This window comes from Thamnophis sirtalis, unplaced genomic scaffold, assembly GCF_051295495.1.
Source record: "Thamnophis sirtalis isolate CommonGarterSnake01/CBP01778 unplaced genomic scaffold, rThaSir2_p1.2 scaffold_9, whole genome shotgun sequence".
Lineage (NCBI taxonomy): Eukaryota > Metazoa > Chordata > Lepidosauria > Squamata > Natricidae > Thamnophis > Thamnophis sirtalis.
Genome location: NW_028261389.1, coordinates 20,365,261 through 20,382,282, shown reverse-complemented (window position 1 = coordinate 20,382,282; position 17,022 = coordinate 20,365,261). Strand labels below are relative to the sequence as shown.

Genomic DNA, 17,022 nt, shown 5'->3' with positions numbered 1-17,022 from the left:
ATTTTTCTAAATGCTCTCACACAATTCTTGGTTAAAATGTATTTTATCTTTTTAGGATAAAATAAATTTAGAAACTATAGAGAAATACACTGGTAATACTCTTCAAAGATGCATTTAAAAACAACTTTGGGTAATTTGCATGACTTTTACAAAGAAGCAAATATACAAATAGAACAGAATGGACTCATGGATGAAAGTAACTAAAATCAGCCTTTTCCATCCATCCCTGTCCTGAACAAATGGTGAGAGGGATTTCCATATTTAAGCGATTTTCCTGAGTGTGCATTTTTATGTTTCCATTATAACTTTCTGATTTCTGAAAGAATTGTTTGGTCTTTGAATACAAATTAGGTAAAGAGATTCCTATTTCTTTTTCATGTTATCCATCTTGAGTACTTCATTAGTTGAAAGATGGGGCAGAAATGCAATGAGCAAACAATTGGAACCAAGGAGGTTAAGAAGGCCTTTAAATTAACAAAAAGGCTGGAATCTGGTTATTGAGGTACATGTATTCTGAATGAGTGACAAAGTGTGCAGTTAAGCATGGATGTCTGAAACTGTTTCAGTTTTATCCTAAACATTTATTTTAAAATTTGTTTTTGCTTCATTGTTTTTTCTCTCATCAATGTAACTCCCCCCCCCCAAAAAAAAATAGATAGGATTTACGAGGCTCTATATTCTTCTCTTTGCTTTCAAATTCACATCATTCTCTTCACCAGCTTGGCATCTTTGAGAAATGCTGGACAGACTTTAGCACAAAGCTATATTTCCAATCCCTAATTCCTTCCAAGTATTTTGAAGTTGGCTAGGATTGTTTTCTCTTCTTTCAATATTGGAATGCTCGAAAGAGGCTGGGAAAGCTATAAGGCCAACCTGTATTGTATTTAGTGAACCAGTAGCAAATTCATCATTTAGACAGCATTCTTCTTGATGACTAAATTATGTCAACTCCTGGAATAACTGAAATCACATTACTCATGGTCCATTTGGAAAGGAGAAAAATGCCCATACATTCTCCATGCATCTATCTGTTTTGTAGGCAGCTTGAGTGAAGAGCTAATTGGCTGTCATTCTTCCTGTAAATATAATTCCATTAAAAATGGTGATGATGCTATGAACCCTTAGTTTGACCACCACAATTTTTCTTAATCCATGGTCGTATGAGCCCTTACATGTGTATGCAAATAGCAGGAGGAAAGGGCTTGTTTGAGATCAGAGGCTGAAAGAAAGTTGAGTCATGATTTTGGTGCATGTATCTTATGCAAAATCCAATGTGGTGGTTTTGGTTCTATAATTCAAATGTAAAATGGATTAGATGGATCAAGATCAGGTTGCCTGTGAAATCGGCTAGAGTTCTCCAATGTCAAGCCATCCACTCCAAGGAGCTCCCATATTGCAAAAAATATGTATTTTCTGATCTGAGCGGTACCATATCTGAGACAAGAACATGGATTTGACTTTTCAAGGCAACCTCATGTGGACAACCTGATATGGACAGGGTGACATGGCTCAAATGCCAGATCAATTCAAGTGCCATTGGGAGAGATCCTATACCAGTGATGGTGAACCTTTTTGGCACTGAGTCCTGAAAAGAGAGCACACGCTCACCTGGGCCACAACCTGGAAGAAGACCTGCCCAGGGCTCGCATGCGTAGCAATAACTAGAAGACAAGCTGCCCAGAGTGCATGTGCAAGCCCAAAAATAAAGTTCCAGTTTCTGATGCATGCTGGCCAGCTTGTCTTCTAGTTACTGGCATGCATGCGCGCGGGGCGATCAGCTGGCCAGCGGACATGCTCTTGCAGGAAAATGGAAGACCAGCTCTTTCAGTTTCCGGCACTGCCACACGCACGAAGGCCAGCCGATCGTCGCATGCACATGCATGCCAGAAACCCAGAAGAGGAACGGGCAATGCCACGCATGGCGGGCAACATGACTCCATGTTCACCATCATGGTCCGATAGCTTCTGAAATTCTTAATTAGCCTTAGCAGGCTAGGAATTCACAGCACTGTGATCCAAGCTATAGGAAAGCCCCAGACTGAATTAAATTAGCATGCACACAAAGAAAAGGACAAGAAAGAGGCAAAATAGATCTGCAAAGTTTTCTTATTATTTTAAAATATAAAGTCTATTTCAGCTTCTTTTGTATTCTGTTTTCATGTAAGTTATCAGATATATATTTTAATAAGAAGCTATATCATTGAATACAATGGTTTCATATTTGAGATGACAGATAACTATATAAGGTCAACTTAGACTGGAACCCTGTATTTATTTAACTGGGAATAAATCCAATTTAACTTAATAGAGTTTCTTTTATGAGACGACATGTGTTGCATTCCATAGTTAAACCATTATTGGATTTTTAATTTTCCCATTCTAGATGTTTTCTGTCTTGGTAATGCTCATCTAATTGAAAATATAAACCAATGTTTTGCTCTATCCTTTCTTTATTTCATCTGCTTTCATCGAAGAACCCTACAAGAAGAAAGAAAAATGCTCATTTTTTTCAGCTCTAGAAAAACAGTACTTGCTTCAAACAATAGAAATGCAATTTGAACAATGTCTTATATTCACAGATTATAAATTGTCGTCCCACAAATTGTCACTTCTTTTTTGTTTTAATTATGATGAATATTAATAGTTAACAGCATTAAGAATAATTCTTAATCATGTCAATTATAAAACATTAATATAATTTTAAATTTAATTTGGGTCTTGCTGTTGTTTTTTCCCCCTTGTTATTTACCACATGGGTAATTTTTAGGTAGTCCCTTGTTGTTAGTTGTGAAGTCATGTCCAACCTCTCGCAACCCCATGGACAATGTTCCTCCAGGACTTCCTGTCCTCTACTATCCTCTGGAGTCCATTTAAGCTCACACCTACTGCTTCAGTGACTCCATCCAACCGCTTCCTTCTCTGTCGCCCCCTTCTTCTTTTGCCCTCAATCTTTCCCAGCATTAGGCTCTTCTCCAGTGAGTCCTTCCTTCTCATTAGGTGGCCAACGTATTTGAGTTTCATCAGGTAGTCCCTAGTTGGTTTTAAAGACAAATTTTGACAAAGCTTAAAATGCATCTAGAATCTGAACATTAATGTTGAAGAAGACTCCTGAGAATATCACGGGTGGCCAAGAAAAGAAACAAATGGATTCTCAAACAAATCAACCCAGGTTTTCACTTGACCAGCCCAAATTATCCCACTGTACTTGGAACACATTATGTGATGACCTAGCTCCAGAGGTGGGTTCCTACCTATTCAGTCCGGTTCGGCTTCATAGGTAGTAACTCTGGTGGACATGTGACTGTACCAGTTCTATCCTTGGCGGCACCATCTTAATTTTCTGTTCTATTCATGCACAGAACAATCTTCATTGAAAAAAATGTAATTTTATTCCTTTTTTAAAGTTGTGCACATGCACAGATTGTTTTAAGTGCAAATGCGCATGCACACAAAAATGTTCGGGTGCTGAACTGGTAGTAATGGCGGCCGGAATCCGCCTCTGCCTACCGCTCTGGAGTAGTACATAATTTTGGGAACAAAGAAGACAACTAGCAGCAAGATGGATGGACTGAATTACAGATGCACTATTGGACTAGCTAATGAAGAAAATCTACTGTGTGATCATTAAGAGCTGACATCATCTTGCTGGCACATAACCAATGTCAATTAATCAAACTAAAGAAATGGATACGGGTATGTCTAATCTAATGAAAAGAAGGTGTAGGGATGACATGATAACAGTGTTCCAATATTTGAGGGGCTCCTATAATGATGAAGGGGGTCAAACTATTTTCCAAAGCACCAAAAGCCAAGACAAGAAACAATGGCTGGAAACTAAACAAGGAGAGAAGCAACCTAGAACTAAGAGGAGATTTCCTAACAGTGAGACCAATTAGCCAATGGGATAGCTTATGGGTATTCTATCACTGAAGGTTTTCAAAAAGAGACTGGACAGCCATTTGTCTGAAAGGATATATGGTCTCCTGCTGAAGCAGACGGTTGGACTAGAAGACCTCTGAATAGCAATAGCAGTTAGCAATAGCAGTTAGACTTATATACTGCTTCATAGGGCTTTCAGCCCTCTCTAAGCGGTTTACAGAGTCAGCATATTGCCCCCAACAACAATCCGGGTCCTCATTTTACCCACCTTGGAAGGATGGAAGGCTGAGTCAACCCTGAGCTGGTGAGATTTGAACAGCCGAACTGCAGAACTGCAGTCAGCTGAAGTAGCCTGCAGTGGTGCATTTAACCACTGCGCCACCTCGACTCTTCCCTTCCAACTCTATTATTCTGTGTTCTATGTTCTAAATGTGATTAAACATCCTGGGAATGTGTAGTATGGTATGATTAAAGCTAGCGTACAAACTAATGTGAGGAATCTTGGAATGTTAAAGCAATTGTAGTTTGGGAAATACTGGAAAAAAGATTAATAATGTGTGTATGTTAATAAATGTTTTGGCATGGGACAGCAGCTGGTTAACATCCTTTGGAGTGGCCAGGTTTGGTTAAGACTTGATTGTGAGACTTTGCATTCTGTTGACCTCATCCTATTCCTAAGAGGTCTGTAAGGGGGTGTGCATAAGTGCACCAGCGTATCTACCATCCCTGTCCTACTGTCCCCATTTATTTGTCCCCATTTCCTCTGTTCTTATTCATGTTTATTCTTATTCCTGTTATCTTGTACATGACAAACTAACTAAATAAATAAAGTGTCAAAATAATATTTTTTATTAAAATGTAGATAGAACAAATTTCTAATCCACCTTAGATGAAATATTTATAGACCTTCTTAGAACAACAACTATCATCTTGTATAATTTGGTAGTAGTTATTACGTTTTTTAAAAGTGGTTTTTTTTCCCATATTAAGAGTGTCTTCCTCACAAAGACACTTGGATAGAGTTCATTGCTTCCAATTATATGCGGGGTAATAAAGTGATGTAATAATATAATGGCAAATGTGTAGAAAAGCTCTTCCATTCAGCAAAGAAGCCACGTTAAAACCATCCTTCGAAACCCTAGAATGCCATGGTTAAAAATGCACATCTTTTGAATCCACTTCTTTACAATTCATAGTAAACAAAATGCATTATATGTGCCCAACATGTGTTACAGTTATAGTGACAGATATACAAGAAAAAGTCTGTTTGTTCAAAAGGACAGTTTACTAATGGCTTGGCAGGAGGGCATTCAAAGCAAAAAGGGGAAAAATATTTGAAGATGTATAAAACACAAGTTGCTTCTTTCATACTCTGGAACTACCAAATCTGAAAATGGAAATCTATTGATATTCTTGCCATTTCAGGAAAAAAGCATTGCCAGTGGAGTGTTTCCATCAACTAGCTGTATGGAAAGAAGACTTAGATCTGCATTTCTGTCAATCTTGAGATGGGGGTGCAGAGAAGGTTCACCAAGAGCAAATCCACTTTATCTTATCAAAGAGCAATAAAGCATTTCTATTCTTACTGTGAATGCTGATCCCAGAAAAAAATCTAGGAAACAATTATTTTATTTCAGTGTTTGTCAAATGGAATAATGCTTTGGGACATCTTCAAGCCCGAGGATACTTTATGGCATGATAAAATGTGTGCATAATTCATGTTTGGCATTGTGTAGCAGTAACATTTGTCATCCTCTGAATAAATGCATTTTTAAAATCTGTCTTTTATCCATAATTGCACATTGGGAGCATCAGCCAATTTCTTTCCCTAGCTAGAGCTTAGCCAAAATAAAACTGCTTATGCCCTTTGTTGAATGCTTTGGATCAAACAAGGGCTGAACAGGTAAAAGAGGGTTACTGTAAATAAAAGAGGACCACCACAAGCAGATGTTTGGCAATTTGCTGCAGAAAATTGGAAAATAATAGCTAAAGTTTAACTAGGTACAGTCAGCATGAAATTTGGGGGGGGACTCAAAGTTCAGACTTCATGCTTGGATGAAATTCTGCTGGAATTTGAAGAAGCAGAATAGAAAAAGTGCAGAGAAGAGCAACAAAGATGATTAAGGAACTGAAACAAGAACACTTGCTGGAATTGGGTATGTCTAGTTTAATGAAAAGAAAGGCTAGGGATGACATGATAGTGGTCTTCCAATATTTCAGGGGTTGCCACAAAGAAGAGGGAATCAACCTATTCTCCAAAGCACTTGAAGACAGGACAAGAAGCAATGGATGGAAACTAATCAAGGAGAGAAGCAACTTAGAATTAAGGAGAAAGGGATTCGAACTGCCAAACTGCTGCCCTTTCTGAGCTTCTGACAAGCTCAGCGTCTTGCCCACTGAGCCACCGCATCCCCAGATAACTATTACAACTGGTTTATCATTTTGAGAAGCACGAGAAATGTAATTTAATGCCAACTTCTGAGATGAAAGAAGGCGATTAGACTACTGACCAGCTTTTCAAGCTTCATGCTCACATCACTCTATTTGGCTTTGTAAGATCGAAGGATGAGCGGGGAGGCTGCTGGTGTTGGCACCTGGGCACTGCCCTCAGACGATCTACTTGGTCTTCTTCAAGCTCGTCCAGGAGCACGAGCTCATCAATGAGGCAGGTTCTTTGTGGCAGTGGGGGCGGCAGCTGGATGTGATGCAGATCCAGATCTCAGCTGTGGACTCTTCGGATAGTTCAGCGGCTCTCGCCTCTTCCACCGCCTGCTGCAATGTAATTTCAGCCCTTGCCAAAAGTCTCCGCTTCAGACGGAGGTCTTGCACCCCCCACACAAACTGCTCCACAAGCGAGTCATTGAGGTCGCCAACTCACACTGGATCGCCGCCATCCGGAGAGACTGTAAGAACTGGCTTACAGTCTCTGACTCCTTCTGGACACATTGCCGGAATGCATAACGGCGGGCGATCCTTGATGGTGTGGGCGCATAATGGCTCCTCAGCTTTGGTATCAAAGTGTCCCAGCTGAGCTCATATATGGCCTGAGGCGAAGGAAGAACCTGTGCCGTATTGAACATTTCCGGACCGCAGGAGCTTAAAAAGAAACTGCACTTGCGGTCAGCAGGCAGGTTGTGGTTGTTGGCGATTAAAAAACACTCAAAACGCTCCAGGAACCCAGCCCAAGACTCGCCGGCAGTCCCAAATTGAGCGAAAGGAGGAAGCCATGACCGAGCATGAGGTAATCGCCATTCTCCTCAGAGACAAGGGAAAAAAAACTTAGTCCCTTGTATTTTATATTCTAGCGCTGTTCAGGCAGGGACCTTCAGCATCCCATCCTCGTCGCCAGTGTAAGATCGAAGGATGGATGAGACATAAACCGGCTGAGGTGAGTTGAACAGTAGTTTATTGAAAACAGAACTAGGAACTATGTACAGACAGAATTCAGCACCTCGCCCTGCTTGACAGCTATTTATACAGGAGCTGTCAAGCAGGGCAGACAATGAGAGTGCTTCTGGCAGCCCGTGCTCAGCCAGCAGCGCTTTAGCCAATTAGGTGCGGCTCGGCTGTTGCCGGCTGTCAGTCGTAAGTCAAGGACTTGCGGCCAGTCGTAAGTCAAGGACTTTAGGACCAGTCGCAAGTCGAGGACTTAGCAGGCTTGAACTAGGAAGTCTGGCATTATATTCCTAATATTGATTTTGTGTCTCTTTACACTTTAAAATAGCTAGTTATTTAAAGTTTTTAAATAACTATCTGGTTTGGCTCTCAGGACTGACACAGACTTCAACGCATAATTAGAACTACAGAAAAAACAATTGCTACCAACTTCCTTCCATTGAGGACCTGTACTCTGCACGAGTCAAAAAGAGGACCGTGAAAATATTTACAGACCCCTCACATCCTGGACATAATTTTTTTCAACTCCTTTTTCAACTCCTACCCTCAAAACGACGCTACAGGGCACTGCACAACAAAGCAACTAGACACAAGGACAGATTTTCCCTGAATGCCATCACTCTGCTAAACAACTAATTCCCACAACACTATTACTACCTACTAAGACTGTATTACTATTCTTCTTCTCTTCCTTCCTAGTACCTATTTCTTCTTATGACTATAACCATGTTGCTTGTAACTTTACGATCTATATCATTAAAAAGCTAAACATCTCTGGTAGTAGTATCTGTCTCTCAGTTAAAATGGCTGCTGGGTGCTTTTCAAAATCCCTGCATATATTGGCACAAATCTACCTTATCAAATCTCTTTTTCTTCTCAGTTAGATGTTTTACAGGCTGCACAAACCAAAGATCAGATAGGGAAATGTCAACAAACTCTTAATCAGAAGTCTGATACAAGTCTAGATTTTGGTCTAGATCCAGAATTTTTTAAAGCCCTCTTCAATAAGCACATTTGTTGGTTTCTTTAGGCTTTCCCTCCTCTTTTCCCTGTTAGTTGATTTTGCAGAGATTTTAAAGTATTTGTAGTGCTATTTCTGGAGTCATAATTAGGTCCTTGTGGAATTCTTTCCATGGAGGTGCTAGCCCAGCTCTGTAAAAATTCTCTGCCAATTTTTGTTAGTGCTTATTCATTCTTCATATTCCAGTTGAATCAACTCTTTCTATTTAGGAACAAAGCAGAGCTTCTTTTATATTTTTCCAATTATACAAGTCTAACTACTTTGTTGATGAGATGAGATGAGATGAGATACCTACATCTAAGAATCTGCTAGATTTTTGCTGGGTATGGAGAATGAGTTATTATAAGATATGGCAGTAGACAATTTGCAATTATTTCTACTTTTTTTTAAAAAAAAGGTTTTTTTTTTTTTACCAACTTACTATATTCTTCCATTAAATAGGAATGTCATCCATTGAAAGGGGAAGCCGTGCCATGATTAGTCATTGAAGAAAAAAAAACATCTTTTTCTACCAATACTGTGAGATTTAGAGAACACTGGCAATTCATAATGTAACCTAATTCCCATTGAAAAAGCTTGAAAGATGATGGTGCAATGAAGTTGAAGTATTTGGAAAGTTGGGAGTGAAGAGAGATTAGTTTCATTTGGAGCTGTGCTCCTCTCTAAATTTAGTAGATTTTGTCCTCTGTATACAAAGTTTTAGAAAATTTGAGCAAAAGATATTCTGGAATTCTGGATAGTTGAATTCTTATTTAATTTCCTTATTCAGTTACTAATATGGATGGATGATGTGCCATCAAGGTGGTGTTGATTCCTAATGATACACAAAAAGATCTTTTTTTCAGGATGATCTACAGTATATCTATCTCCAATGTGGTGAATTCCTCAGTGCTGTAATTGAGTCCATCCAATTCAGCTCTTGCTGCTTAAATATTAAAGAAGAGAACATCCAAAATGGTTAAAGATGTTATTATTAAACTTTTCACTGCTCAGAGTCTCAATGATTCTTCTCTAGTATGCCTGAAATCAGTTGGGCTTGCCATTCATAAAGTTGCTGATTCAAACGGGTGATTGGTTGTTGTTTCTGCTGAAATTTCTATCTCTCTTCCACCCCTACCTCCTGACACGGATATAATAAAATAGCTTGAAAATCTCAGTTATTATTAACATGTATTACTTTTTTTGATAGGGGGGGGGAGCTTTTCTTTACCTATGTTATCAAATGTTTATGGAATAGGTTGATGTGAAACATTAGTCAGATCTCAGCAAACTTTGAAAGATGAGACTTTCTCCTAAAAGTACCATAAAATCGTATCTTTCTGGCTACTAAGTAATAGATGGCCTCAATTCAGTCTTGTTTCATAGGCAAATGCATGCTATTTTGCCTTGTTCCTGGCAATAAATTGTAGATCCAAAGACAGCTATGTAATTTCTATGATCTTATCCATCTCCCATATCTATGGTCATTTCCTTTCTGTACTTCCTTTAATCCTGGCATGTATAGTCTTATATCATATACCCAAATAATGTCAGTTTTTATCTTAAAACGCACATTCAGGATTTATTTGGTCCATGATTAATTGATTGCTTTTTCAGCATCAAAGCATTTTTCTTGTTCCCATTCTTCCTATGTCCAACTTTTACAATTGTCCATTACTGCTAGAAATACCATTGCTTTAACTGTTCTGACCTTTAGCCATAGAGATAATCTTACCTGGTCAAAGTTTGTCACTCTGAGCAGGGACATGGCCAAGGTCAAAAATGAAATAATGATAAATAAAATTAAAATATTAAATGCATAATAAATAAGGAAAAAATAGGCAAAGAAGCTGAATTAGATCTTCATGTAGTGTGCTTAGTAACCAAGAGTACATATAAGGTAAAGGTAAATGTTCCCCACATACATATGTACTATCCTGACTCTAGGGGGTGGTGCTCATCTCTGTTTCAAAGCCAAAGAGCACTGTCTGAAAACATTTCTGTGGTCACGTGGCCGGCAATACTAAATGCCGAAGGCTCATGGAACACTGTTATGCTCCCACCAAAGGAAGCACTTTTACGTGCTTCCGAACTGCTAGGTTGGCAGAAGTTGGGACAAGTAACGGGAGCTCACTGTTATGCGGCACTAGGGATTCGAACTGCCAAACTGCCGGCCTTTCTGATAGACAAGCTCAGCGTCTTAGCCACTGAGCCACCATGGCCCTTAAGAGTTCATATAGAGTGCAGTAATAACATTGTGACTTCAAAAAATGACTTCAAAACTCACCAGTCAGCTTAACCAAAGTAGCCGAGACCAAGAGTAAGCACAGAATCTAGTAATATGAGCCGAGGTGGCGCAATGGTTAGGGTGCAGTACTGCAGGCCACTTCAGCTGACTGTTATCTGCAGTTCAGCGGCTCTAATCTCACCGGCTCAAGGTTGACTCAGCCTTCCATCCTTCCAAGGTGGGTGAAATGAGGGCCCAGACTGTGGGGATGATATGCTGACTCTGTAAACCGCTTAGAGAGGGCTGAAAGCCCTATGAAGTGGTATATAAGTCTAACTGCTATTGCTATTGCTAATAATATGCAACATGTTAAATCCAACCTTTAAAAATTTAAACAGGCAGAATTTCATACCTTAGTACAGTCATGGGACAGTAGTAATAGTAATAGGTAGGGAGAGCCTTCTCTTTCCTTGATTCTTTCAAGCAATTGTCAGCCTTTAAGTAGCTTCTTCTACACGAGTGTTTATCAACAGAAAAGGATATTTGTTGTCAAGGTTGAATTGTGGTGTCCTTGGTAATCTCTGAGTTTGGTTGGAACAGTGTTCTAGCCTGGATGATGTTACCTAGTTGGGTAATGAAACATCTACAAGAAAACAATTAAGCTCAGAGAGCCCCAAGGATCCACCGATAAATGTTCCCCAACTTTGTCAACTTTAAGATGGATGGACTTTCAACTCCCAGTCAGGATGGGGAATCAGCACTTGGAACTGATTTAGTCTAAATTGAAAAAAAAATAGCTAAGTCATTCTTGTTGGCTTTTATTATTTCATTTCAGCTCCTCTTATTGCTAACATTTCAAAGTGGATCAGATGGTTGGCACAGTCTATTTGAAATTATGCCACGGAAGGACACATTTTATAGGTTTGCAAAGTGAACTGTGGGAAAGGCCTGAGAGGTCAAGAGTTTTGAGAACGATTGTCAGGAGTGTGTGTGTGTGTGTGTGTGTGTGTGTGTGTGTGTGTGTGTGTGTGAGAGAGAGAGAGAGAGAGAGAGAGAGAGAGAGAGAGAGAGAGAGAGAGAATAGTCAAGATGGCAATTGCAACAGGATAATAAAGCCCCTTCCTTTTTCTTTCATCGTCTTCATGATACATAAAATTGGCCCTCCCCCATTTTTTTTCTTTTTTTAGTATTGACATGCATTTTTAAAGCTTTGATTTCCATTAGATCAGAGATGGGTTGCTGCCGGCATTACTGCTGGTTTGGTGCGCGCACAATTTTGTGCACGTGTCCTCGCTTCTGTCACCCGCGTGCACAATTGCCCATAAATAGGTCTGTGCATGAACAGAACATTAAAAAATGAAAAACCTATGCTGTGCCGACCGGGCAACCAGTTTGGAGGCATGGTAGGCATGGGTCGCTGCCAGTACCGGCGTCCAGGCTGGCAAACCACTACCGGTTCAGCTGAACCAGTCTGAACCAGTAGGAATCCGCCTCTGTATTAGATGTTTTTCATGATTATTCCTGCATATTCCTATTATAGCTCTACATATTCCTGGGATATTTATTTCTCATTTTGCACTGTTGTTCTCTACTTATTCATATTCTTGGCTGAGATATAGTTCCTTGCCTATTTTTTTCTCCTTCTTGTAGGTTTGCATTCAGTTGACATACATCTTCCTTGCTCAAGGCTTTTTCTTTACATCTTTCTTTAGCTATCGTGATAGTTTATTCTGAAATCTTCTTGGATCATTTTCTTCTTGAACTTTAGGGACACCCCCCCCACACACTTCAGTTTTTATGATGTCTTTTTTCTGTGTCTATAATTTCTTATATACTGAATTGGTATAAAATGATACAAAAAATCTTATATCCTGACTGTACATCCTCCAAAGCAAATCTTTGTGCCATAGTTCCGGGATGGCAAACCTATTGCACGCGTGCCACAGGTGGCACATGGACCCATTTGTCAGGGCACGCGAGGCATTGCCCTATCAGCTGGCCAGCGCGCATGTGCATGCTGGCCAGCTGACTGCAGCCTTTTGTTGAGGCCATTTTTCGCCGTCCCCAGGCTCCAAAGGCTTTATAGGAGCCTGGGGAGGGCGAAAACAGCCTCCCTCCTGGAGGGCCTCTGGAGCACAAAAAACTGGTCCTACGGGCAAACTGGAAGTTCAGTAATTCAGTAGTTCAGTATTTTGATGATTTCTCCAAGAAGAAAAATACCTTTTGTGAAATTCTTATGATGGGCTATGGAGTTCATACACTATTATTATTTGATGAAGTGTTTAATAGTGTATACGTGGATGCCCTATTCCTCCAACATTTCATCCTTCATTTGATCATAAAGAAGGACATCATGAGGGATGCTCATAATTGCTTTTTAGCAAGGCAGTTGGGAAGCCTGCAGAATAATAGGGAAAATGAAACAAAAGTTCACAACAGTAGTTTTGGCAACGAGACAGTAGAAAAATAAAACAGAAAAGAAACTCTAAAAAAAAATGGATAATTCACTCTGACATTGAGGTTAGGAAAAGAGATAGCTCTTCTAAAACAAAATTTTGATAAATTGAAGGATGGACTTTGGCACAATTTTAAACTATCTGACATTGTCTGCTAAAAAAAAGTAACAAGGAATTGCAGCCAAATTCTTCTTTGTGCATTTGGAGTGAATTTACTTTGTTTGAATTCCCAGTCTACAAGGTTTATAATCTGCTTATTGTATTAATTGAGAAACTGGAATAGGTTCAAAAAAAGGCCAGTGATGATGATTAGGGAACTAGAAACAACATCTTATGAAAAGCTATTAAAGAAGCTAGACACTGTGGGAAGAAATGTCCATTTGGGTTCAGTTCCGAGTGGGGAGAAAGATACTGAAAACAGGGAGGCTGTTTGGAAAGATAGTTTAATGGTAGACAGGACCACATGGGTTTTTGGGGGGTCTTGAGCACATGGGTGTGTGAGAGAGATTTATATACTCCCTTGGGCTTTGAATTTGAACTTCCTGTTCTCTGAGTTTTCTGAGTCAAACTTGGTTGAACTATGCTGGGTGACGTAATGAAGAAGCATATATTCTGTAAGAGTGTTGGGCAATACCTATTATCGCTTAATGGATTTGTCTGGTTTGTATCTTGAGTGAGGGCTAATCCTATCACGGCGGAGCTGAAGGCCTTTTGTTTTGTAGATAAGAGGGCCCAGTCTTTCTGGGACTATTAACAAAGATGGAGGCTACTTTCCAAGAGCATGTTTCTCTTTTTCTCATCTTTTTTCTCTTCTCTACCGGTTCGCAAATGTGAGCGTATGCGCCAGTAGTGGATTGCAGGTGGTACGCCCTGGTACGGGCATACCGGTGCCTGCCGGGAGCACCAGGTACCGTTCCGGTACAGTGCTCCAGAGGGCCCACCTGCCCTCCTTACCTGTATTTGAGCTCTTCGGCACTTCCGCGCATGTGCATAGAGCGTATGGCACCTGCGCGATGCTCCACTAAGCAGCTGGAGCATTGTGGAGGCATCGCAGGAGGTAAGGACACATGCGCGTGCTGCGGGCATTCATGTGGTGCATGCTGGGCCCCATTGCACCGTACCAGTTACACCGGGATCCGGAACCCACCATTGGGATGCGTGCATACGCTTTTGGAAAATAAAGGGCCTAAATAGGATGCCGTAGAGCTGGGATGAGTGGGTGGGGCCACCTGAAATTTCTGCTACTGATTCGGGTGAACCAGTCCGAACCAGTAGAATGCCACCTCTGGTGCTAACATCCTACAACACCTTTAGTCTTGAGAACAGAAGACTGAAAAAGATACAATAGCACAAATACTCAAAGAATGTCAGAATATTAAACACCTATCCTTTACTGTTCCAGAGTTTAAGAATGATAAGTTCTTGTGGAAACAGAATGCATTGAATATTAGAAAAACAAATCTGATAATGAGCATAGTTTAACAACATAATTCTTAGATGGGTTTTAGCAAAAACTGGACAGCTTTGTGGCAAAACTCCTAAACCTCCACTGAGTGAAAGTTAGATTTGATGGTCTAAATGGCCACTTCCAACAATACAATTCTGTGAGTCAGTTGCTATTGTTATTGCAATGTCTGTTTCAACTTTCTGCAGATGCCTCTATGGTGTAGTTATTTATACATGTACAAAATTATTGCGCCTATGAGCCATTTTGAATGCAAGGGCAAATGGTAAAAAAAGAAACTTCTCTGTGCCTATTTCTCACTTGCCCTAATGATAGTTTTTTCCCTCCCTCCCTCCCTCCCTCCCTCTGTCTGTCTCAGAGAGAGAGGGGGGGAGGGAGGGAGGGAGGGAGGGAGGAGAGAGAGAGAGAGAGAGAGAGAGAGAGAGAGAGAGAGAGACGGAGAAAAAAAAGAAAAGAAAGATCTTACCATCTTCATATATTTCTTTTAAAAATCTAGCTTTTACTTCAAATATAGTGAATGTCTATTAGCATTTATTGATAGCTGGGCCCATACTCTGCATCCGGGATACTTATATTATTTGTAATTACTTTTACTTATCAAGTATTCTTTCTATGCTCAGCTTATGTTCAGGAGCATACAGGTAATCCTCCACTTACAACAGTTAACTTAGGGACTGTTTAAAGTTACAACAGCTCTGAAAAAAATGTGACTTACGACCATTTCCCACAATTACGACCTTTGCAGCACACACAAACTCACCCATGATCACTTGATCAAAATTCAGATGCTTGGCAACTGGTTCATATTTATGACCATTATTGTGTCCCAAAGTCACGTGATCACCTTTTGCGAACTTCTGGCAAAGCAAAGTCGATGGGGAAGCCAGGTTCACTTAACAGCCATGTTGCAAACTCATCAACTGCAGTGATTCACTTTACAACCATGACAAGAAAAGTCGTAAAATGGGGCAAAACTCACTTAACAAATATCTCACTTAACACCAGATATTTTGGGCTCAATTGTGGTCATAAATTGAGGATTCCCTGTATTGTCTTACAAAGAGTCCTTGCAAATCAGTTAATTTAAACGCAAACTAATCTAAAGCTCAAAATGCACTGTTAAAAATCCTTGGAAGATCATGTTTCTATGGTATCAGCCTCCAGAATATATTCAGTTAACATAATCAAGAGAAATAAGTGCCTCTTTTGTCAGGAATAAATATGAATGCTAATAATATCTCCTTATGTCTTTGCAGCACTTTTACAATCAGTAATAGCTGGCGATTTTCTAAGAGTAAGTAAAAGATTTATCGTACTGTATATCTCTGTCATGGTATGTGTTGAGTTACTAACCATTTGTTTTTATGCAACATATGGTGACATTCAGGATACCTCCACATCACTATTTTGCCCTACATTGGAATCAATTCCAGTTCTGTTTGAATGCATAATATTGTATATTTTGTTGTGTTGGAAGAAATGTCCTTCTGGGTTCAGTCCCTAGTGGGGAAAAAGACACTGGAAACATGGAGGCTGCTTGGAAAGATGGTTTAATGGTGGACAGGGCCACATGGTTTGAGCTCCTGAACAGAAAAGCGGGATCACATGCTTCCAGATGTCGGGTGAAGAAGAAAAAGGACAGAGATGCTGAGAGTGCCCTGGTTTTATGCCCTCTCTGGGCCCCACCCCAGAGCTTCCCATTCCTGTGTAAAAGAATGCATTCTGATTGGTGGTGAGACTTTCCAGGGGGCGGTGAAGGGGCAACTCTATAGGCTGTCTCCCACGCTTGCTTGACTTGCTGGATGATGATGTAATCTTCCCAGGTGCCCTGTGGAGAAAGGGGTAAAGGGCTAATACTATCATGCCTTAATCCCATCACCCTGGAGCTGAAGGGGGGGAAGATCTTTGTTAGGTAGAGTAGACTGGCTCAGGCCTTTTAATGGCTCATTCACAAAGGTGGGGGCGACTGAGCTTCTGCCTCTCTGAGTTTCTACTTCTCTTTTTACGGGAAATATTCTGCCTTTTTCATATTTCCTAAAATATTTCATTTCTCTAGGAGAAGGGTGGATTTTAACTTCCAATGATTGGGTACCAGAGTTGATTTATTTTGGACTGTGCTCCAAGTTATTAGAAACCACCGCAAGTGCGGCATTTTGCTTTTGTTGCAGTGCTAAAATCCTTATGGGAACATTTGGTGGGAATGCTTTGTGCTGTCTGCTGGCAGCCTGTCACTTCTCTCATCCACCCTGCCCTCAGCCAACAGAAATTCAGCATCCTGTCCCTGGATCTGATCCAATTTTGGGATGTAGCTTGAGAAACATGGATTCCTTGGGTCTTTTAGCCAGCGACCACTGGTGGGCTTTAGAATAGTGATAATAAGCATAGGATGCCCTCCTTTGTCCTCTTCCTTTGCTCTGCTTTGGTTTCTCCTGCCTGGAGAAAGAATAATTTTAGGATTTTTTGGCTTGAAGAAGAATGAAGCATTTTCTTTTACCTACCGTATTTTTTAGACAATAAGATGCACCAGTGTATAAGACGCAACAAGATTTCGAAAGGGTTAAGTAAGAAAAAAAAGTTTTTTGTCCTCCCCGGTCCCCAG

General features: G+C 40.3%; 1 protein-coding gene across 1 annotated transcript in view; it reads left to right on the top strand.

Annotated features, from left to right (window-relative positions):
- DGKI (diacylglycerol kinase iota) overlaps positions 1 to 17,022 on the top strand; it is a 316,253-nt gene that overhangs the window by 276,409 nt on the left and 22,822 nt on the right. Inside the window, 1 exon segment of the mRNA XM_087722998.1 lies at positions 15,680 to 15,717. Within this exon segment, the coding sequence (XP_087579124.1) occupies positions 15,680 to 15,717 (38 nt within the window).